This window comes from Denticeps clupeoides, chromosome 2 (genome assembly GCF_900700375.1).
Source record: "Denticeps clupeoides chromosome 2, fDenClu1.1, whole genome shotgun sequence".
In the NCBI taxonomy this organism is placed as follows: Eukaryota; Metazoa; Chordata; class Actinopteri; order Clupeiformes; family Denticipitidae; genus Denticeps; species Denticeps clupeoides.
In genome coordinates this window covers 38,303,522-38,326,563 of record NC_041708.1, presented here as the reverse complement: position 1 = coordinate 38,326,563, position 23,042 = coordinate 38,303,522, and the positions used below count along the sequence as shown (strand labels likewise).

Here is a 23,042-nt window from a genome sequence, read left to right as displayed (position 1 = left end):
GTGCTTGTTTTTGTCTCTAGTGTGTGTATTTGTATGTGTATAGGGTGGTAGTAGCATAGTGGGAAATACACTTACCTATGAACCAGAAGACCTAGGTTCAAATCCCACTTACTACCATCGTGTCCCTGAGCAGGACACTTATATGTCCCGTACTTTACAATAAACACAATTTTGAGCACTTTGGTTTGGCCCGTGTTTTCCTCCTTGTCCCCATCCACCACTTTCACATTGTCTACGTTTCTTCCCCCCAGACCAATAAGACAGCTCCTAAAGCCAACTAACAAATTTCTGTGTGACAAGCAACATGATGCAGCATTTATGAAAGACCTTATCACTAGATAATCTTCCCTGTGTTGATCCTGCCAAAGAGCTCAGTCTACAAGTAGATGCATGTAAATATGGATTAGGTGCTGTTCTGCTACAAGATGACAGCCCATCAGCTATGCAGTGAAATCACCTATGCACAGATCGAAATGGAAATGTATGCAATTCCGTTCAGGTTCAAGCGTTTCCACCAATATGCATATAGACGACACGTGCATGTAGAGTCTGATTATAAGCCTCTGGAGTTGATCATGAAGAAACCACTAGCTGCAGCTCCACCAGGACTACAGAGAATGATCTGTCAACTACAAAAGTATGACTTCAGCATCACACGCTGCCCAGATAAAGGTACAAGTACATACAGTATACAGCCACATACCTGTAAGTGAGGAAAGGCTGAAAGAAATGCAAAAAGAAACAGAAGAGGATGGACAGTTTGCATTGGAAACAATGTCCTCAGAAGGTGCAAGTGTTCTGAAATCACAGAGATGAAATATTCAGTAAATGGGATATTCTTAAAAGTGGAGAAAAAACCCATTACTGCCAGTCTCAGGGAAAAGATGTTGGCAAAGATCCATGCGGGTCACCTGGGCTTGGAAAAGAGCATAGAAAACCTACTTGAAAATTGTCAAGAACACAACACATAAAACACCAAAGAACACCAAAAAACACCCTCAAGCCATACTACATTCCAGAGAGACCTTTGCAGATCGTGGCAACAGACTTGTTTGCTTGGCGAAACCTGATTATTACAGCAGGTATTTAGAATTGGACAGGGTAAAAAAGTACCCTGTACTTTTAACACAAGCTAAAAACCGCTCTACAGTAATATCCGACAATATATGCAGCAAAGGAATTTGAATAATTTGTCAAATCATGGGCATTCACGCACATAAAATTAAGTCCACGTTACCCACAAAGCAATTGTCTTGTCAAAAGGACAGTCCACACAGCAGAATCACTGATGGACCGAAACACACCAGTTGACAACGTCAAGTCACCAGCGCAGCTGTTGATGAGTCGGAGGCTTAGGTCCGGAGACTCAGTCTTACCCACTCAAAATAGACAGGTGTATCGACTCAACCGAGGACATGTCCGGAACACAAAAGAGAAGCATGGCTCTTTTGAAAATAAGGTTTGTTACATCCCTGGACGTATGCTCCCACATGCTCTGTATTTCTGGTTGTGTTTTTGCGTCCTGTCTCTTTTAGGTTGACTTCGTGGGAGGTGTTGAGGCCTACCAGCTCCATCTGCCATTGGTCACCTCCACCTATTTAAAGAGACTTCGGATTGTGTTCGGGAGGTCCCCAGGGTCTGCTAGGCCCTTACGCTTTTGGGAGGTCACCAGGGTCCACGAAGATCTGCATGGAGCTCCGTTGAGGATCTCATTCGTGTTTCTTGTTGCTTTGTGTGATAGACCCTTTGTTGTTAGCCTGTGTTAGCCTGTTAGCTGTTAGCCTGTTATGTGCCCTTTTTGTTTACTTGTGCGCGTTTTGAGATATCCCTGTTATCCCATCCCTTCCTTTAGCCTGTTTTGCAGTTGGTTAGCTGTCCTGAGTCCGCTGTCTTATTGAACCTGTTAGCACACTGTAAATAAAAGCACTGTTTGTATCGTTTCTTTGGTTCCTCCTCCTCTCCACACCCTTGTTGCGTTTCTGAGACCCCTAGACTTAGGAACGTAACAGGTTGCCTAAGCAGACCCAGACACACCACCATCACCTGAAACACACGCACACATGGGAACGGTGCACATGCCAAAAGCAGCACACTCACCTGACACACACAAAGCTCAGCACCATGTCACACAAGGTCAGGACGAGAAGCCAAGTCACGGGTCGTTCTGGACTTATGATGGTAAAGGCCGTGGGAGGATCGACGCCATAAAATAATCATATTGTGAAAAAAAATGTAAGTTTGTGTTTTCATGTTTGCATGTCTACCTTGTAGTCGTTAAGATAAGCAGTGATGACCAGTTCAATGTTAATAGTACAAGGGCTTTAGTAACCAAGAATGTATGTTGACACTGACAATGGAATGTTATGATGTGGATACAGATTTAGCTCAGAACAAAGGCTTGATTAAAGAATCTCATTTATTTTCTCATTATTAAAAAGAAAGACAAATGTTAAAAAAATTATTAATATAATAGTAATAATAATAATAACATCTAAATAAATGCAGTAGAGCTTAAATACTATGTACACACAAAAAATATTAAACCTGTAATACACAATGACTTATATCATGTGAAAAAAACATTGAAATAATTCCAAAAACATTTCACAAAAATTTCTGAGAAGAATATTAGTTTATATTGAAAAATAATATGTTAAACATTGTGTGTAAAACTGCCATAGTAACATTTTCACATGCAGATTAGTTGCTGTATGGATTAACCTCTTTAGAATTCAGAGCAGACACTTGTGTGCTGGGCTGTGTTGATTGCCCGACAGTGGGCTGCATCTGTAGATTGTTCTGTTGTTTCTCCTGCTCATCTTCAACATGGTTCTTAGCACAAGCACCAAAGAAGGTGAGGAACACGGGGATGAACACGATGCCATGAGCCGCCCCAAACAAAATGACCAAGAACATGATCTTGAAAAAGGTCCTGAAAATATAACTTGGAGCTGCCGCCAGCACCACAACCCCTGCGATGGTGGACAAAGCTCCCTGCATTACAGGGTACCCCAGGCGGTAGAGGGCTTCTATGGCCTTCTCATTCGCTGTTTTCTCCTGGCTTGACACAAACGCATAGGAAATGTGGGCAGAAAAGTCCACAGAGAACCCAATGCAGATGATTAGGTTGATCATGGAAATGGAGTCCAGGTTAACGTCCCAGAACGCCATGAATCCCGCCACTCCTACGATCACTGACGCGATGGCAAACGTCACCCACAGGGAACAGAGAGGATTCGGGATCAATAGAAGAGAAATGACCAGCATGGTCAGAGTAGCAACCACGATGTTCTGGATGGTATTGGTAACTATGACAGCATACTGGTCATAATAAATAAACGCGGGGTGATACACCATCAGCTCCACGGCCAACTCTGAGTGACAGCTGAGAGCCGTCTGTCGCATGAAGTTCAGCATGTTCTTCTCATCGAGCGCAGTGCTGACGTTGACTGTCTGAATGAACATCCGAGAGGCCAGAATGGTTCCACCTGAGATGTTAACGTCCGGACTAAACCCTGACACTTGGAGGAAAGGCGGCAAGTTTTGGAGGAACACGCGCTCATCTGTAAGATTCAAACTAGCTGTGTTTCCGTAAGCGACATATGCACGAAGCCAAGATATAATCGCGCCGCTCTGAACCATTTCAGATTTTTCAAACTCATTGATGCAGCTGGTAAGATTATGGCGTGCAATTTCATTCCAATACTGAAAGTTTTTATCTGTTATAATCAACATGACATTTGGACCGTACTCTGAGAAGTACTTGTCTTCATTGTCGTAATAGCTGCTAACGTATGATCCATCTGTAGCTAAATTTTTCAGATCAATGCCTTCCTTTATCTGCAAACAACCATATATGCTCGCAGCCAGATATCCTGCATACAACAAAACCACAAATGCCTTCGTCAAGTTATGCATCAAAAATGGACCATAAACCTTTTTAAAGAAGTAATTACAGGGTATTTCTTCTTCTGTTCCCGTGTCAGGGTCATAAGCTCCCCCTACATTACAACTGCTGCATTTGGATTGTTCTCTGGGAGCGTCGTGGATACTAGAGATGACTTCTTCTGGCGATGGAACCACCGAGCAGGTCAGCCAGTGTCTGTTGGCCTCCTCCCGCTTCCCGTTCAGTGCCAGGAAGGCGCCGAAGAAGGTGATGTTGTAAAAGTAGCAGAAGAGCAGAGCCGTGCCGGTGTACGTACAGAAAGACTGCACTGAGCGGAACGGTGTCAGGAGGCCGATGTAGAAGGCCAGGACGTCAGTCAGAGTCGTTATGGTGATGGAGACCGCGGCGTCTTTGTATGTGTCGGCCATGCGTTCTTCAACTTCATTTTTGACTTTCGTCTTCTGCCAGCAGGAGATCATGATGAACATGTCGTCCACACCAATTCCTGGGGATGTTCACAGTACAGTCAGGAACGTTCTGGTGAATCTGGTGATGTACAGCAATTCTGAAAGCAATGAAATATTAAGAAATACTACCAAGAATCAGAAAAGGGGATGTTGCCACAGTCATTGAAAATGGCATTCCACAGAGCAGAAGTAAGCCAAAACTGGACAGCACCGCCAGGCCGGCTGAGAGGACACCAAAGACGGCCACCCAGACCTTGGTCCTCACACAGTCCATTCTGAGTAAATAAAGAACAAGAACATGGTTAGAAATAAATCACAAACTAAAGATCTGTTCCTGCAGAAATATTCACTTCCGGCTATATATGAAATTCATGATATCCACCAGACGTTTTTACATACCTTAAACATGATATAATGGAGATGGTAATTGCCAAAAAATAGGTAATGGAAAAGAATGGAATCACACTCTTTGAGCTGCTCTTAAATTCTTCTTCTCTTGATATGGACGTGAAGTAGGACACTGACACCTGCAACATAAAAAACGATGCAGTAAAAAAACAGTACGCTTTCCCCAGCTCTGTTTGGTAGCTAATATTAAAACGAGTTGGTGATGTTCATTTAAACACCAAATGTCTACATAGAGGCTTTAAGGAATATTAAAAAAACACTTTTTTAGATCCTTTTCCGTCAGAAATTGTACTGTCGAGTTCCCGCCTCAGTTGTGAACTGAACGGGGCGGAGCTACCGAGCAAGTGAAATGGCCAATCAGACGGCCGGAAACCGCGTCCGCTGCCATGGCAACCCGCGCCTTTTCTGGAGGCCTCACCGTCTCAGGGGCGGCAGGTTCCTGTGAAAAAGTGCGGATAAACGCGTCCAGCCAGGCGGCGCTTTCGCTCTCGTTCTCTCGGACGAAGTAGAAGAGCCGGACGGCCTGGGCGCTGTCCAGCTGGCGCCCGTCGGCTCCGAGCGTGACCCCGCCGATGGCCTGTCCCAGGAAGACGCCGTCGTTGGTGGGGAAGGTGACGTATTTGGTCGCGACTTCGCTCGCGTTGTAGTTGAACGCTTGTAAAGCGGCGTTTGGCGCGCATGCGCCGTGCGTCCTCTCGCACAGGCTGCTGAAGTTGGACCTGCTGTCCTCGGTGCGGATGCTCCTCACTTGCGCGTCCAGGTCGAGGAGCTGCTGGAAGGCGCCGGGCTGTAGCAGGTCGGGCGGCCCGGTGACGATGAGAGCCGCGAACGCGCCCTCCGTGTCGAGGCGCAGGGTGGAGAAGTTCTCTCCGCGCCGGAACAGGCGCCGCACCTCCTCCCGCTCCGCTTTGGCGGCGCCGTCCACCGGCGTGAAGTCGCGCTCCACGTCCGACGTCTCCAGCGCGCCGAGGAAGTAGAACCCGGCGCCCAGGCCGCCGGACAGCAGCAGCGGCAGGAGCAGGAACGGCCAGCGGTGTCTCCCCACGGCGCGGCCCAGTCGGCCGAACGCCGCGGACACCGGCTTCTCCACGCAGTCGGTGTGACAGCGCGCCATCGTCCCCAGGCGGGCCGCAGGCGTCCAGGGGGTTTATAGTCGCCAGATGGAGATGCGTCGTCCTGGTGGCACATTAACGAGCTGCCAGTTAATCATTACAGCGCATCACGGCGCGATAACGGGAATTATGGGCCGCGTTTCCGTCTACTGTACGGAGCCATGACGTCGAAGGGAAAAAACGTGATAAGAATTAGACTTTCACGATTTCAAATTATATACATCCGCAAATCAAATGTGTTTTTTGTTTTTTTTTTACAATTTTTTTACAAACAGAAGCAGTGCAAAGATCAGTTCTGAAGAACCACGACTTTGAGTCAAGGAGCAGATCGACACACTGTCACTTGTATCATCCAAACGAAATACATATAGATTTATACAGTAGCACAAAAGAATAAGCAGAAAAAAATATATCACATTTGTAGCCATATCATTCATTCAGAGGGCTAGAGAGGACATTTAGATTTTACATCATGTACCAGAGGCACTCACAATGAAAATAAGAAGGGTTTCAACCTGGTGTTACCCTGTAGGAAACCACCACCTTCCTCTCCACCTTCTCTGACTAGCCCTTCACTGGTCCCTGTGGTATTTAATAAGTAAACCCATTTACCAAGCCACTTCCATTTTTTTTATTTTTACACATCCCACTTCAGTTAAGATAATGACATCATTTATTTGTTCCATGGAAATCAGCAGGGATAATCAAATAAATGACATATATAAATGGAACTTGGAGAGCCTAGACACTTAACTGTAATAAAGCAGAACATTATGCTGCTTTATGCATAACTTAATGAGAGCATAATTATTATCATCCATGTGGCACACATTAGGTTTTTTATTACAAGGAAGTTCTAAAGATTAACTGATTCTCAGGAAACCATTTTATCTCCCCTGATTAAGGTGGCATAAAACATGAGTTAATATGTCATGAAATATGCCTCATATGGAAATACATGACATACATCTTATATTTCACAAATCTTGCTGGATGTTGGCATAAATTAAAATGCTTTACAAATGAGGAACAAAATTAAGTTGAATATAATACAATAGGCCAATAGAAGCAATAGTACAAATCATAATAAGAATCAGAATATCTTTATTGTCATTGTAACAAGTATAATGAAATTAGGCGCAGTCTCTGAGCCGGAGAGGTATCCTTTGTGTGTAAAAAAAAAAAAGCTAGCTTAAAAGAAGACATATACTAAAATATAAAATATAAAATTTAAATGAAAGGGTGAGGTAGAATTTAAAGGGTTTGGTAAAACAGTTTAATGGAAAAAAAAGATCATTAGAGATTAATGTACTTCCTGCTCTAGATTTACTGCTCCTCGGAAGGGGATGCAGGGTCAAGTAGGTCATTTTCATCACCAGATCAAACCAGTACGTTTAATGTAATAGGTGGTCCATTGGGGCAAGTGGTGGCCCCGTAGTTGAATCCTGAGCCGCTGAGGTGCCACTGAGCAAAGTTCCGTCCGCGCACACTGCTCCCCGGGCACCTTTCACAGCTGGCCACTGCTCACTGTTTTGAGCAACGTGTGCTGTGCTGCAGTTTTTCACAATGACAATCACTTCATTTTTACGCACTTTGATGACTTTGAAAAATGTTTGTCAGTGTTTTTCAACCGAGAAACGGACACTAACGCTGTCTGTACAGTCAGATTTCCATTTAGCTGGTTATCTCTATTCTTCAGACCCAATGAAACATGACTAACAGGAACTTTGATTCAAAAATCCATAAAATGCAAATGAACGTCTCTAAAACACGTAGGACAAAAAACATCAGAAAATTTTGGTTAATTTATAACCTTGGTTAAGAACGTATATAAGTTCTGTGAACCTCTGAGCTGAGCAACTTACCTGAGGGATACTCTCTGTAAGTTCACTTCCACTGATGATACGTTCTGACTGGTCTTGCCAGCATGGACGCCATTGCTGTGGTGGGAATTGGATGCAATTTTCCTGGAGGTGAATGAATTTCACATTCAAACACAGCAATAGAGAGAACATTTGTGACGATTAGCAATGTTTTTTTTTTATATATAATTTGCAGGAGAGGGACTGGACAATTTCTGGAAAGTCCTGGTTCAAGGGAAGAACTGCGCAGTAGAAATCCCAGAGGAGCGATTTGACTCTTCCTACTGGTACGATTCAGATGAAACCAAACCTGGCAAATCAAGGACTTCAAAAGCATGCCTTATTGACGGGTAAAGCATTTTATTATCAAGAATATTTAACTAATATTATATAGAAAAATAATCTGCTTTTTACAATATTTAGCTATGCTTTAAAACTATTTCTTTTTCTATGAAACAGATTGAATGAATTTGATCAGAGGTTTTTTGGAATCACTGATGCTGAAGCAGAGCAGATGGATCCCCAGCATAAGCTCTTGCTGGAGTGTTCCTTCAGAGCCCTGGAAAATGCTGGAATGCCCATGGAAAAGGCCAGCGGGACAAGGACAGGGGTGTTCCTGGGTAATCCTACACCACCCTACCAAAGAGATTTGCAAATCTTATATGATATGTACAAAATTAATATAAAAATCCATATGAATCCACTTTACAGGACTTATGAACCGAGACTTTGAAATCACTGCGTCAAACCTCCACCAGAATTCTATTGATCATTGGACCGGTACCGGTGGGGTTATGAGCATAGCTGCCAATCGTATCTCCTACACCTTCAATCTCACCGGTCCCTCCTTTGCAATTGACTCTGCCTGCTCGTCCTCCCTTGTAGCGCTTCACTTGGCCTGTCAGGCCATCAGACAAGGTACGTTTTCACATCTGGGTTACTTGTACAGATACAAATAACAAAATACAGTGGACTGTCTCCTGATGTAATATTTTAAAGACAAACCATTAGCTCTAGAAAAAACAAAGAAAATGTAAACAAGCAAGACAAGCTTTTGTGAGCGTTCAACATGGAACCCATGATAGCCAAGCAATCGACTTCAAACAAGAAATGTACAAAAGTGAAAGAATGAACTCAGATGAAAAGCAAAGGCTAAACAGCCGGCACTATAGTTCTGATCTGCTCTGATCATGCTTTTCAGGAGACTGTGAGATGGCTCTGTGTGGGGGTGTATCCTGCATCTTTCATGCACGAACCTTTGTGGCTCTCAGCAAAGCCAAAATGATCTCTCCTGATGGATCTAGCAAACCTTTCTCCAGCAAAGCAGATGGTTATGGGCGAGGAGAAGGCTGTGGAATGGTTCTCCTAAAGCCTTTGAATAAAGTAAGACTTTTATTATATTACATATACATTTACATTAACAGAATTTATCAGACGCGCCTTATCCAGAGCGGCTTACAATCAGTAGAGACAGGGGGACAGGGACAGTCTCCCTGGAGCAAGTGTCTTGCTCAGGGACACAATGGTAGTAAGTGAACCTGGGTCTTGAACCTGAGTGCTACTTGAACCTCTTGGCTACTACCACCACATATGGGGTATAGTATGGGGCAGTGGTGGCCTTGCGGCTCACCGTCCCCACACACTGCTCCCTGGTCACCTGTCATGGCTGCCCACTGCTCACTAAGGGTGATTGTTAAAAGCAGAGGGCACTTTTCGTTGTGTGCACCATGTGCTGTGCTGCAGTGTTTCGCAATGGCAATCACTGAACTGAACTGTAAATATATTCCTGTTTATAGGCATTAGAAGACTTTGACAACATTTGGGGCATTATTAGCAAAACAGCAGTAAACCAAGATGGCCACACCATCACTCCAATGACAAAGCCTTCACAGATACAGCAGGAAGAACTTCTCAGAAGTGTGTACTCTACAGAGTCTGAGTGTAACCATGTCCAGTACATGGAGGCTCATGGGACTGGAACACCTGTTGGGGATCCTATAGAAGCAGGTAGCATCTCCAACATTATTGCTAAAGTCAGGCCTTTCGGATCAGAGCCACTGTGCATAGGCTCTGTAAAAGGTAACATTGGACACACTGAGTCCGCAGCAGGAGTGGCGGGACTCATAAAGGTTCTCCTAATGATGAAACATGAAGCCATTGTCCCGTCTCTGTTCTACTCTGAGAGTAACACTAGCATTGATGTTAAATCACTACGTCTAAAGATTCCTACTAAAGTGGAGAAATGGCCAAATGCTGGTGGTGCCACATTGGTTGCAGGCATCAATAACTTTGGCTTTGGAGGGACAAACGCTCATGCTCTTGTTACTCAACATGTACGCACACATGCTTCCTTACCAATAGTTAGGAAATCACAGGAGTATTTTGTACTTTCTGCCGCCTCTGAAAAATCTCTTACCATGATGATTGAGGATACAGCCAGTAAGCTGCTGCGTGCTGAGAGCACAGATAATTTACAAACTCTGGCGTACACGTCCACATGTAGGAGAAGCCATCTCAAACACAAGTACAAAAGAGCGTTTAGAACATCGTCACTGACTGATCTGAAACATCAGCTCACGTCCGCGTTTAATAAAAGAATTGTGCCTGCGCTGCCAGACCCCAGGTTAGTGTTGGTGTTTTGTGGTAACGGGGTCACTTACAGAGGCATGTGCAGGCAGCTGCTGAAGGAGGAGCCAGTCTTCAGAGAGAAAGTCAAAGAGGTTGAGAGGCTCTTCCAGAAATACACAAGGTTTAACATGGTGGACACCTTGGAAAATGATGCTGAGCAGAATGAGGATTTTTCCAAACCCGACATTATTCAGCCGCTCCTTTTTGCCATTCAGGTTGCTCTTGCAGAACTTTTAAAGCATTGGGGTATTAGACCAGACGCTGTTCTTGGACACTCGGTTGGAGAAGTGGCTGCAGCCCATTGCTCAGGTCTGCTGACCCTTGAGGATGCAGTGAAGGTGATCCATTACCGTAGTGCTTTGCAGAGCAGAGTTACGGGAGGTAAAATGCTGGTGGTTGGAAACATCGTGGTATCTGAGGTCTTGAAGCTTCTCCAGGCTTACACAGGGAAGGTCTGCCTAGCTGCATACAATAGTCCTCAATCCTGCACCTTATCAGGTGATGCAGATGCTATTCAAAGCTTCCACCAAAAGCTGAGCAGCTCATACAAAGGGAAGAATCTGTTTCTTCATGTCCTGGATGTTGCTGCTGCGTACCATAGCCATCTGATGGATCCAATTCTTTTAGAAATAGAAAAGAATATAGGACATCTACAGAAAAACAGATTGGAGGTTGATTTAATCTCAACTGTGACGGGCAAGATTGCTTCTCAGGATGATTTCTGCACTGGCACGTACTGGTCCAGGAATATCCGTGAACCAGTTGCATTTGAGATGGCGCTGAAGTCAGCAGCAACCCAAGACAGGAAGAACATGATCTTTGTAGAGATAGGTCCAAGAAGAGCTTTGCAGAGAAACATCCTGGAGACGTTAGGGAAGGACACTGTGGTGCTGTCCTCAGTACAGCCAGACAAGGATCATGAGACAATGCTTGATATCATCTGCAGACTCTTTGAGTGTGGAGTACCAATAGACTGGACCAAGCTTTATAACGGCTGTTATAGCCTCCCTGCAGCTCTACCAATCTACCACTTTGACAGAGTCAAGAAACCAATTCACCCTGAAAAAGCCTTGAAGGGTTTTGAAGGCTTTCATGGCTTTCTTACTCAGATGGACAAGGACGGAACTGAATTTACTTGTGATTTGTCATCTGATTCGCTCTCATACCTGCATGAACACAAAAACAACAATGTTGCCCTCATTCCTGGCGCCTTTCATGTTGAACTCGGCCTAACATCAGTCATGGCTCATGCAAAGCCGAAAGTTCCTCTTAGCTCCCTCCAGCTCAGCATTCATTTTGAAAGACCGTTTATTTTGAACCAGAACACTTTGTCTCTGAAAGTCACCCTGGATCCAGCCGAGCCTGATACAGCATTTAAAATTCATTCAAACACAGCCACTTTTGCTTCTGGACACGTCACATTCCATGAAGGAAGACTGATTGAAGAACCAAGTATTGCTCTTGATTTGGTTCTGAAGAGATGCCCTGCCGTAATAACTTCTGATGAACTCTACAGAAATCTAAGTCTGGGAGGCTTTCAGTATGGTTCAGTTTTCAGAAACACTGGCACCATTTATCATGGTCCAGAGTTCAGAGAGGTTCTCTCTTTTGTTACAGTCCCAGAAGAAATACTTCCTCAGTTGCATGACTACTGCATTCACCCAGTGCTTCTCGATTATGTCATGCAACTTGTGCCATTTACGGGTGCAAAGAACTTTCTGGCAAGACCTGGATTTCCTGTTTCAGTTGGTGGTCTGACTGTGTTTGACTCCTTACAAAAGGAAATGGCGATTTACCTGAAATCCACTGATATGGGAACTGACCACATTGAGGTCTTTGGCTGTTTCACAAACAAAGCTGGAAGGGTTTTAGCTGAAATCAAGAATGTGGTTATTAAATATACAGGAAGTCTTGACCAAATGCTGGAGGAGTACTTTTATCATAATGAGTTCAACGTCATCTCAGAAAGCATCACATCTGTTGCTGCCCAGACAGCCTTAGTCTTCTCTGACCAGACTGGGGTTTGCAAGGCCCTGCAGCAGCACCTGAACCCGGCATCTCGCTACATCTCCTTCACACATGCCAAAGATCTCATGTGCCATGGATTTCAAGGACTGTTGTCCAGGCTAAACATTCCGGATGTGAAGAAACATTACCAGGAAATTTTATTTGTCTGGGGTGACGCGGATCTAACCATGAATAAAGTGGATGACATCTTGGACAATGTGACAAGGACCTGTGAGATGTTTCGACAGATAGTTGTAGAACTGAAAGCGATTAATTTCCCCAACTCTATCAGAACAGTAACCTACCGTAGTGCAGATGACACCGTTGACCACATCAGCTCTGGGTTTGTGTTGTCAGGAATGACAAGGGCATGTGCAGCTGAAATATCCCATCTCTCCTTTCAATTGATCGACATTGGCTCTGTATCGACTGAGGATATTAGAGCCCTAGCAAACATTCTTAGCTCGTATCCCTGCAGGAAATACCCAGAACTTGTGGTGAATAATGGCCAGATTCAGAGCCCTTCTATTGTTCGCACACCAGTTCTGGTCAACAGTAGCACAGTGAGAAGTGTTCAGACTTCACAGGTTGAAAATTTCATCTTGCAGACTGCAGACCCTTACAAGATGACCAGCTTGTCTACCTATTGTGACCATGAGAAGTTGCTTGTTCCTGACAAAAGCGTGGAAGTTCAGCTAGGAAAAATATGCGTCCATTCCTCAGACTACTTTCCTGTCAGTGTGTCTGACCTAAATTTCGGCCAGACGATGTACTGGAACGAACACACCAACCAGAACCACAAGCTTGTTGCTCTGGACTTCAGTGGTACGGTCACTGCCCTGGGGAAGGACGTGAGAAACCTGAAAGTGGGAGACCACATTGCTTCTTGTTACCCTGTAGCTGCTTCTTCTAAAGTTATCATTCCTGCAGCCGCTTGCTACAAAACAAAAAGGCTTCCGTACCTGAGGGACATTCCCTGTGTGTCATATTATGCACTTTCTTGGACAATTTTACAGGATAGTCTTCCAAAGGTCAAACAGCAGCAAAGGTTGTGCATCTTGTCCTCTGTCCCAGATTCAGGCTTGCTCAAGGTCTTGATGTTAACTGCAAATAAGTCTGGCTGGAATGCTGTTACCATCACTGACATACGTGGGACCCTCCAGAATGGACACAAAGCTGATGCTTTAGTTCTCCTGCCACCATTTGACCAACATGCTTTTAATGAAGCCTGCCAAGTCCCTGGTATCCTACATATTGTTGCTGTGTGTGAAAGGACATCATCCTTTGATTCACAACTTCTCAGGGCTGGAAATGATCGTGTCCGCATCCAGACTATTCCCATGTCCAGTGTTCCAGAAAAGGGATCACTAAGAGCACACAAGCCACAAATTTACAAATGGCTAAAGTCAATGCATCTTGACAGAAAAGCAGTAGGTCTGCCAAATGCTACATTTCAAAGGGGGGCTGGTGAAAGCATACATCTCTTGCCTGTGGGGGACTCCCAGTCATACTTTAGTAGTAGGACCCTTCACGTTGTGGTGCTGAAGAAGGACGACACTACGGGTGCCCAGTCAGATATCCCCTTGTCGTCCAAAGCGAAGAGTCTCTTTCAGAAGAATTCTGTGTACATTGTGTCAGGAGGGCTCACTGGGCTGGGCTTTGAGACAGTGAAGTTCATTGCTTACAGGGGGGGAAGCCACATTGTCATCCTTTCTAGGAGGAGCCCGAGCCCTGAGATGCAAAAAGAGATCTTGACTATAGAGAATCAAAGTGGGACTGTGGTTTCATCTTTGCAGTGTGACGTTTCAGATCCTCAACAGGTAGCACATGTCATGACAGTCGTTGGACAAAAGTTTCCCACTTGTTCAGTCAAGGGAGTCTTCCACAGTGCAGTGGTCCTTCATGATGGGCTGGTTGACGTTCTTGATAAGTCTCTGTATGAGAAGGTCCTGAAGCCAAAGGTGAATGGGGTTCTGAATCTTCACCATGCCACAATGCACTGTAGTTTAGACTACTTTGTGTGCTATTCTTCCATCTCTGCTTTTCTTGGAAATGCTTCTCAAACCAACTATGCTGCAGCCAACACCTTTTTGGACACATTCTGTCATTACAGAAGAAATCTTGGACTTCCTGCACAGTCCATCAACTGGGGTGCCTTAAATCTGGGCCTCCTGCTGAATAAAGAACATTTTCAGAAGTTTCTTGAGGCCCGAGGCATGCCAGTCATGGAAGTGTATGAAATTCACAGATCCCTAGAGGAGTGTCTTCTCCTGAACAAACCCCAGCAAGTTATTTGTAAGTTTAACTTTGCACAAATGAGTCACAATGTTCTTTCTCAAAATGAAGCTCTAAAAATGCGCTTGTCTAACGTGGTTGAGGAGGGACTCAGCAAGTCCAAATTCACTCACCGAACAGTTGATCAGACAGTGTCTCGGTTGTCCACACCCCCTGAATACCTCAGGTCAGTGCTCAGCGAGCTGCTGAACATTAGAAGCGATGATCTGAATGAGGACATGTCCCTTACATCTCTGGGAATTGACTCCATGTTAGCAATGACTCTGCAAAACGTCATTTTCCAAGGGAGGGGTGTGAACATACCCCTTGTCAACCTGCTGGATCCCAACAGCACACTGTCGACTTTGGTGGCATTTTTAGGGAAATCAGTCAATGACGACAGTTACAGCAGTGATGAAATGTTTACTCGCCTTTAGTTCATTAAATGATTAAAAATCCTCATATACCAGAGAATCCTAACTTTCATGGGAATGTAAATGTATCCATGCAGAAATTACAAAGTTACTTCTTCAATAGATATTTCTTAGGAACATTTGTAACAACATTTTTGAATGCATTTTCTGTGATTAAATGTAGACACTATTGATGAAATACAATTTATTTTGAAAAATTTTAACTTTCAATTTTATTTCCACTGCTTATATGCTTAAACTATGTTCACTGATGTTAATGTATTGGTCTTGAAGAGAGAATTATTTATCAGTGTTTGTCAGATGGCATATTTATGAGTGTTAAACTTTTATTGAGAATTGTACTTGATTCTAATAATCAAATAAAGTTTATTAAGAATGAATGCAGTTTTCAATTTATATGCAGTGCTGAGATTAATGACATATTTGACACAAACATGGACAGCAATTCATCTGTAAATCACTCCAGCTAGTGTAAAAAAAAAAAAAAAAAAAAAAAAAAAAAATATTAAAAGGTTATATATTTTACTCATGTGCATACTGATATACAAAAACTAAATGGACACACACACACACACACACACACACACACACACACACAAAAGCTGTTTACACAGGCATTTCAAAGTGCTTGGCCCAACCCTGCATGTGGACAGATTAACCAAACAAAGAACAATTGAATAAGTGAGCCACCCTTTTATAGAAACCGTAATCTCGGACAGCAGCGCCCTCAATAATGGTTTGAAAGGCACAGCAATGAGTTTGAAGGGTCCCCAGGCCAAAGGGATACCACCTCAAAACCCACAGCAACGAAAAGGCGCTGCTACTGACAACGTGATGCCAGCTGCCACAGCAGATACCTTCCTAGGTGTAGGAGAGTCCGTGGTAAAAAGGGGAATTACTCAATATTAAGAGGGCGAGTGGAACTACGTACAGTCGCATTATAGGAAGTGCATATACTGTCTGAAATGTAAAGCTGTGCTTCAGTAGATATACAGAATATGCTGTAGTGCACTAGAAGTGCTAGAAAACCCAAGGCTGCAAAGAAGAATTTTTTTTACTCCATTTTGAGCATTTTGAAAAAGACACTGCACATAAGTGCTTTGAGAATTTAGTTCCAGGTTATATGAAGCATCTGGCAGCTCAGCTCCCACAGGCGCTGGGCCAGGTCATCGTCCATGGCAGTGCTGGAACAAGACGCCGGAGCGCAGTCGCTGCGGAGGGGGTTGCAGTTCAGTCTCTTGTACGCCAAGATGCACAGCTTCACTTCACAACACAGCTTTATTTCCATATTACCTGTAGTAGGCGCCACTTTCCGACTCCAGTTCCGGGGCCACGGCGCAGAAGATGGTGGTCTGAGCGCCCTGAACCGACGTCTTGGTAAACGGGCTGACCAGCCACATGACCGCCTGCTGGGGTTTACTGAGATGCCGCCACAGGTCCGTCTGTACCACCCCTGGATGGAGGACGTACGTGTTCACCCTGCTGCCTGGTGGGGAACAGGGTCACACGCAGCTAGAGAGAACTAAACAAGCGGGCATGAAGAAATGCAAAAAAAACCAACTTGCATGGCCCCATATCGGACGCCCGCGTCCACCCAGTTTTAAAATGTTACTAGATCTGCATAATACATCCATTGTTAGAAACCGATTAATTACGTTTGAATCTAATTCTGCACCAGGAAATTGACGGCATTAGAAACGATACTGCCGGAACAGACCTTGCAGTTTTTTGGCCAGAGAGCGGGTAAAGAGGACGTTGGCCAGCTTGCTCTGGCTGTAGGCCCGCTTCTTCTCGTAGTCCTTCTCACTGTTGATGTCCTCCAGGTTGATCGACCCCCACTGGTGAGCCACAGATGACACGTTGACGATCCTGGCGGGGGCGGAGCGTTTAATCAAATCCAGCAACAGGTAGGTCAGGAGAAAATGCCCTGCAACGCCAGAGGTCGGGGATGTACCTGAAGCCTGAACCGAATTTGCAATGTACTCGGTCTGAACGTTCAACGCTGTTCTCTTACCCATGTGGTTCACACCGATCTGCATCTCAAAGCCGTCTGCGGTTTTGCCGTAGGGACAAACCATTACACCGGCGTTGTTGATCAAGATGTTCACTTGCTTCTCTTCTGAATTCAGGGACACAAACATTAGTTGGAAAAGGTGCGATGCGCTGGTTCACGGCGAAAACCTGTTCACCGGCGGCTTTACCCTTGTTGATGTCCTCTGCAAACTGCCTGATGGACTTCGTGTCCGACAAATCCAGTTTCCTTGTGACGACGTCTTGGTTTCCCGAGGCATCGATGACCTCCCGTAGTGCCGTGTCTGCTTTCTCCATATCTCGGCACGCCATGATGATCCTGGCCCCTGAAGTAAGAAAAAAAACTCAGTAATAAAGTCACTGCAGTGTTAAAATTACGCCAAAAAGGACTCATTTTTGCACTCGACACATTGAAGATGCCTCACCTCTCTTAGCCAGATCAATGGCAGTTTCCTTGCCAATCCCAGTATTGGCTCCAGTAATTAACACAGTTTTCCCATCCAGTCGGACGCTGGAGGACCACGGGCGCCGAAAGAGGTTTCTGAGACAAAAGAATCATTCAGAATCAGAAAAGTCTCTCAACCCAGAAGGAAATTGCACAAAATCAACGGATGAGACTTTGAAACAACTTACAGAAAAAAAAGGGACAGAGAGACAGAGAACAAGAGCAAACACGCAGAACTGGTTTCAGCAGGGAAAGCATCCAGAATAGCACCCATAGGTGCTGGCTCACCACAAATGAGGTAAAAAAAACAGGTAAAAAAGTTGAACTTTCAGAATCCCAAGCGCATTATAATGAACTTCTTGAGCCAGAATAAAAGAGAAAAAAACCCGTGTATTGGGCGGCCAGTAATGAGATAACACGGTCCTCAAGCCCAGCCAAGTTCTGATCGTTCCTCAGATGAGGAGATAAGATCGCAGCAAGCGCACAGGACGTCCTCAGGAAAAAAGGACATCTGATTACATGTCTACTGCGTGTAAATACTGTTTTACTAAACCTGGAGCCTGGACTCGTCTCTCAGTACTGGACTACAAGATGACGGCGAATAAAGTTTACTTCCACGTCGATATTCGGAGAGAAGGTTTATGGAGGACATCTCCGGTTCTTCTACCTGATTCCTTGCATTGCACGCTTGGCGTCTTGGCTGTGGAAAGGAAAGGAAAATCGGCGGAGAGACGCGGAGCTCCGAAGTCCCGCAGCGTCGCTGCGTTCGTGATACGCGCGGACGTCTTAAAACTTACCGGAAACAAACGAACGAGGAAACGCTTCTGATTGGCTCCGCGGGTTTCTGTCTGTCCAATGGCACGCTGGTGTTCAATTACTCTCCGTGTTGCCAGGTCCGCTTATTCTCAGAATATTTACGTTACATCACGTTATATACGTTACATTACATTACACTATATTCACGGCATTTAGCAGGCACTCTTGTCTGGAGTGACGTACTTCAGTGCTTTGTAGTGCGTATCTGATCTTCATACCTGTACAGCTGGACTTGAATCAACAAGTTCTGCTCAACAGAGAACATCAGTCAAGTTAACATCACAAGCCCTATAAGATCCAAAGAACCTTATAGAATATTTTTTCTTTTACTGTCAAAAGGACACATTTACATTTTTTTTCAATTTCACCCAGAGTAAAAAAACTAAATAATTGTCTGGAACTACACTTCCAGCCTTATGCACCTCCTTACATCCTGCCCATTTTGCACATCTTAATTTATTTTGCACATGTTTGTCTTGTCTTGTGTGTCCTGTTTGAAATATCCAACATTTCCACTTACAAGCGTTCTACATGATGTTGTCCAGTTAGTCCTTGTTCAGTGTATAGAAAGTTTTATAATGTTCTTTTATAGCCTGTACAGTATTTAAGTTTTATTTTTAGTTAGTATAGTTTAGTTTGGTGTATATAGAGTACAGGCCAAAAGTCTGGACACACCTTCTCATTCAACGTGTTTTCTTTATTTTCATGACCAGCTGGGGCTCAACACCTCACTGTGTAACTGGCTGTTGGACCTCCTCACAGGAAGACCTCAAACAGTACGGGTTGGCAGTAGCACATCCAGCACCATCACTCTAAACACGGGGGCTCCTCAGGGATGTGTGCTGAGCACCCTTCTCTTCACTCTGCTGACCCATGACTGCACTCCGTCACACTGCTCCAACCTCTTCATCAAGTTTGCGGATGACACGACTGTGGTGGGACTCATTAATAACAGGGATGAGTCTAACTACAGAAGCGAGGTGAGCCGCCTGGCCACGTGGTGCGGAGACAACAATGTCTCTCTGAATGTGGAGAAGACGAAAGAGATTGTTGTTGACTTCAGGAGAGGAAACACTCAGCATGCTCCTCTCACCATCAACGGTGCATCTGTGGAGAGAGTGAGCAGCACCAAGTTCCTGGGTGTGCACATCACTGAGGATCTCTCCTGGTCAAATAACACCACTGCACTGGCCAAGAAAGCACAGCAGCGTCTCTACTTCCTCCGCAAACTAAGAAGAGCAAGAGCACCAGCCCCCATCATGTACACATTCTACCGAGGAACCATCGAGAGCATCCTGTCTAGCTGCATCACTGTGTGGTTTGGAGCCTGCAATGCGTCCTGCCAAAAAACTCTCCAACGCATAGTCAGAGCAGCTGAGAGAATCATCGGTGTCCCTCTCCCCTCCCTCCAAGACATCTACAGTACACGCCTCACCAAGAAAGCCCTCGGCATAGCAGCCGATCCCACCCACCCAATGCAAACCTTCTTCAGCCTGCTGCCATCAGGGAGGAGACTGCGGTGTCTCCAGGCCAGGACCAGCAGACTGAAGGACAGCTTCACCCATCAGGCGGTCAGGAAGCTCAACTCTCTCCTGACTCTTCCCCCACTCCCCTCTTCTGCCCCACAAACTTTCTGAACTCTAACACACACACACAAACTGACCATGGACCAGTCACTCTGTGCAGCATTGGTCTGCCAACTACCTCACTTTGTCACTTTGTTACTTTTTACACTTATAAGCTCTGTTGCACTGAGTAACGCAATTTCAATTCTCTGCATGTCCAGTACATGTGGCAGAATTGACAATAAAGCTGACTTTGACTTTTACTTTGACTTATGTAAATGGTCATGAAGATAAAGAAAACACCTCGAATGAGAAGGTGTCCAGACTTCTGGCATGTAATAGACGTATATATTTTTCTTTTATGATTGCACTATGGGGGGTCTGTATGAAACATTATTTGAATATACGGTATACTGTGTATACTGTTGTACTGACAATAAACCAATCTTGAATCTTGAATGTTGATCAGTGAAATGGGCTTTCATGTTCATGTTCTTATTTGTAATCTGTGCTGGACCTACTTGTTCTACGTTGTAAATTGCCACTAGGTGTCAGTATTGTACTGCAGTTGCCATTTTATCAGGTCTTTGCCCCGTGTGTGTGTGTGCGTGTGTTAGAATCACAATTATGTGCTGAGAGTCAGTATGATTCAGCTCCCCTGTGAGATGATGCAGCAATTGCTTTACTCCATGCATTGGAGTTCACTGTATCCCTGCACCAGCTGCCTCCCCCACCCTTCACACACACACACATACACACACACACACACACACACACACACACACACACACACACACAGCGAATGACATGTCGGTGTGATAAACCTCACCGTGGAGACGGAGAGGTCACACAGAGTTACTCTGTTCTCTGAGTCAGGGAGTGAGTGGGTGTGAGTCTGCAGCAGGGGGCCACCGAATCACCGGATTCCTGCCCACACTAAACATGTCAGGCGTCTCCACGTGTCACGTCCGCTGCATTTCCAGTAGAGGTCACTGTCAGTGTCCACAAAACGGTCACCGATGGGTCACTGATTAACCCAACTGGCTTCCAGCAGAACACCACGCCATCATGGCGGTAAACGCTCAGTCCACCTTGTTGTAGAAGAAGAAAGGACGCCGGGGAAGGAAGTGCTCTCTCCGCCATCAGCTGATTGTGTCTGAGTAAACATTTCCTTCCCCTGTTCCCCAAGGACAACAGCAGACAGGAGGCTATAATTAGACCAGCGCCGGTTTGAACGTGCCGGAGGTTCACATTAGTCAAAAAGAGAACTTCGCCGACTTCACCCTCATTGGCCTGGTTTTATTCCACAGACGCTTCAACAACACGGAATATATTCATATAAACATACCAGCACAGTCAAATATACCAGTTTGACCAGTCTGGTCAATCTGCACGTGACATCTACAGCACATCACTTCTCAGAACGGACCAATTTTCATAGGCAAACCATGCAAACAACGAGCCACTGATGAAGAATCCTGCAGTTCGCCCGCTTCCCTGTCCGAGTGTGCGAATTCGCGGGGTTAATGATTAATGGCTCCCCCGAGCAGCAGAGCAGCGTTGGTTTGACCCCTTTCGGCCGACGCCAGCCGCCTCTAAGCTGCATTTCCTGGTACGGTATTTAGTCTAAACCGACTGGGCGCGTGCCATCTGGCTGCATGGGGGGGTGAAGCGCGGTACCTGAAGGTACACGTACCTTTTAAAACCCCCGTTCCGTCCAACATTCCTGTAATCCGGGACGGGGTGACAATGGATGACCTTTCCTTTCAATCAGCGGGGTCATATTTCATTTGTATTACACCGTATTATGCAGTGGCGCTGTCATTTATGGTGACTGGGGTGTAATTAATCTCGCCTGCTTTACTCCTCTCATAACTCAAACCGTAAACCGACACATTCACATTTACATTTAGAGCATTTATCAGACGCCCTTATCCAGAGCGACTTACAATCAGTATTACAGGGACAGTACAGGGACAAGTGTCTTGCTCAGGGACACGGTGGTAGTAAGTGGGATTTGAACCCGGGTCTTCTGGTTCATAGGCGAGTGTGTTACCCACTAGGCTACTACCACCCTTGACACGGCCAGTCACTGTCATTACAGCGCTCCTGCCTTCAGGAGCGGCCCCCCCATTTTCCTTGTCGCGGTGCGTTAGGCGGGCGCGGCGTGGAGGACTCCGAGGAAGCGTTACGCAACCACCGGCTCCCAATGTGTTATCAGAGATTGACCCTTTTTTTGGGCTGTAATACGCGGAGTCGGCGCTCAAATCCTCCCTCAGCACGTTAATCCGGGCCGAGCGTCCAGACACATGCACGCAGCAGCAGGCCTTTCTCCACCGCGAAGTAAATCAGGTAATCAGGTTGGACCTGCCGCACGACGGAAGGTGCTATTTTTAGCCCTGTCTCCAGAAATCATTATTATATGTCAGCAGGCGCAGCACGTGATGGTGCCCTGTTCTCGTCCAGATTCGTCTCACTCCTGGACAGCATCTTTTGAGAAATTGATCGTTTTGGACACGTTTCGGACTCTTCAGACTGGATCTGGAATGGTATGAATTCTGTCAGCTGGGACCTCCTATGGCCGCCACGCCTCTCTGGGTGGATCAGGTGTTAGACCCCGCTGCCACTCGAGCTAAATCGGGATCCCTGAGCCTGCGAGAGTTCTGTGCACGTGCAAAAAACCGAGACCCCGGGGCTCCTGGTGACCCCCGCGACATGGAGCCCAGAAAGAGCTGGAACCGGCTGCAGTGTGGACTGTTCGGTTTACGTTCGCAAAACGTCATGTGACCTGGAAGAGAATCACCTCATTTCCATTTCAGATATTCCTTCACGCACGTCCTGACGTCCACCTCATCTGCTTCAGGTCTCGGTTCATCACGTGTTGTCTCAGAATCACCTGAAACACGCTGCTAAAGCATCGCAACACCTTCTCAGTCATGCTGGCTGCGCCACCTTCTCCGGTGAGGAATCTGCAGCACATGGCAGGAAATCATTAAAAAGCCCCTGAGGTTGGAGGTTAAATGGGTCGGTGCCTGGGTCGGTATCGACCATGTTTTACCCAGAATGCAGTATTCATGCCTGCCACAGTTATACAACTGAAATATGCA

General features: G+C 45.5%; 3 protein-coding genes across 6 annotated transcripts; 1 reads left to right on the top strand and 2 right to left on the bottom strand.

Annotated features, from left to right (window-relative positions):
• Positions 1-2,620: 2,620 nt before the first annotated feature.
• Positions 2,621-6,009, bottom strand: LOC114772558 (patched domain-containing protein 3-like). Its single transcript, XM_028965450.1, has 4 exons — positions 5,180-6,009; positions 4,753-4,880; positions 4,483-4,628; positions 2,621-4,391 (listed from the first exon to the last, which is right to left on the bottom strand). Exons 1-4 carry the CDS (start codon positions 5,873-5,875, stop codon positions 2,701-2,703), a joined length of 2,661 nt encoding a protein of 886 aa, XP_028821283.1. The 5' UTR covers positions 5,876-6,009; the 3' UTR covers positions 2,621-2,700.
• Positions 5,175-15,457, top strand: LOC114772549 (highly reducing polyketide synthase SAT13-like). 2 transcript variants are annotated; one of them, XM_028965436.1, is made up of 6 exons: positions 5,175-5,372; positions 7,932-8,085; positions 8,195-8,355; positions 8,447-8,653; positions 8,937-9,118; positions 9,532-15,457. In XM_028965436.1, the coding sequence occupies exons 3-6, from the start codon at positions 8,250-8,252 to the stop codon at positions 15,079-15,081; spliced, it is 6,045 nt and encodes a 2,014-aa protein (XP_028821269.1). In that variant the 5' UTR covers positions 5,175-5,372; positions 7,932-8,085; positions 8,195-8,249; the 3' UTR covers positions 15,082-15,457. The 2 variants fall into 2 exon arrangements, with proteins under 2 accessions (XP_028821269.1, XP_028821261.1); XM_028965428.1 differs by lacking the exon at positions 5,175-5,372 and adding an exon at positions 7,443-7,846.
• A 155-nt stretch (positions 15,458-15,612) lies between these two features.
• On the bottom strand, positions 15,613-18,352 carry LOC114772567 (retinol dehydrogenase 12-like). Of its 3 annotated transcripts, none has more exons than XM_028965464.1 (7): positions 17,743-18,172; positions 17,535-17,650; positions 17,280-17,435; positions 17,093-17,194; positions 16,796-17,005; positions 16,372-16,564; positions 15,613-16,289 (listed from the first exon to the last, which is right to left on the bottom strand). In XM_028965464.1, exons 1-7 carry the CDS (start codon positions 17,826-17,828, stop codon positions 16,187-16,189), a joined length of 966 nt encoding a protein of 321 aa, XP_028821297.1. In that variant the 5' UTR covers positions 17,829-18,172; the 3' UTR covers positions 15,613-16,186. The 3 variants fall into 3 exon arrangements, with proteins under 3 accessions (XP_028821297.1, XP_028821290.1, XP_028821301.1); XM_028965457.1 differs by having other exon boundaries at positions 15,618-16,289; positions 17,093-17,197; positions 17,743-18,163; XM_028965468.1 differs by lacking the exon at positions 17,743-18,172 and adding an exon at positions 18,222-18,352 and having other exon boundaries at positions 15,621-16,289; positions 17,093-17,197.
• Positions 18,353-23,042: the final 4,690 nt, after the last annotated feature.

Excerpts from the sequence above, each read along its gene's own strand:
- LOC114772549 (XM_028965428.1), top strand. The coding sequence starts at position 7,801 with ATGGACGCCATTGCTGTGGTGGGAATTGGATGCAATTTTCCTGGAG. Across the intron at positions 8,086-8,194 it reads AAAGCATGCCTTATTGACGG|ATTGAATGAATTTGATCAGA; the intron begins GTAAAGCATTTT and ends TCTATGAAACAG. Across the intron at positions 8,356-8,446 it reads AAGGACAGGGGTGTTCCTGG|GACTTATGAACCGAGACTTT; the intron begins GTAATCCTACAC and ends TCCACTTTACAG.
- LOC114772558 (XM_028965450.1), bottom strand. The coding sequence starts at position 5,875 with ATGGCGCGCTGTCACACCGACTGCGTGGAGAAGCCGGTGTCCGCGGCG. Across the intron at positions 4,629-4,752 it reads TCCATTATATCATGTTTAAG|AATGGACTGTGTGAGGACCA; the intron begins GTATGTAAAAAC and ends TTATTTACTCAG. Across the intron at positions 4,392-4,482 it reads ATCCCCTTTTCTGATTCTTG|GAATTGGTGTGGACGACATG; the intron begins GTAGTATTTCTT and ends GAACATCCCCAG.
- LOC114772567 (XM_028965457.1), bottom strand. The coding sequence starts at position 17,828 with ATGGGTGCTATTCTGGATGCTTTCCCTGCTGAAACCAGTTCTGCGTGT. Across the intron at positions 17,651-17,742 it reads TCTCTGTCCCTTTTTTTTCT|AAACCTCTTTCGGCGCCCGT; the intron begins GTAAGTTGTTTC and ends CTTTTGTCTCAG. Across the intron at positions 17,006-17,092 it reads GATCGGTGTGAACCACATGG|GGCATTTTCTCCTGACCTAC; the intron begins GTAAGAGAACAG and ends CTGGCGTTGCAG.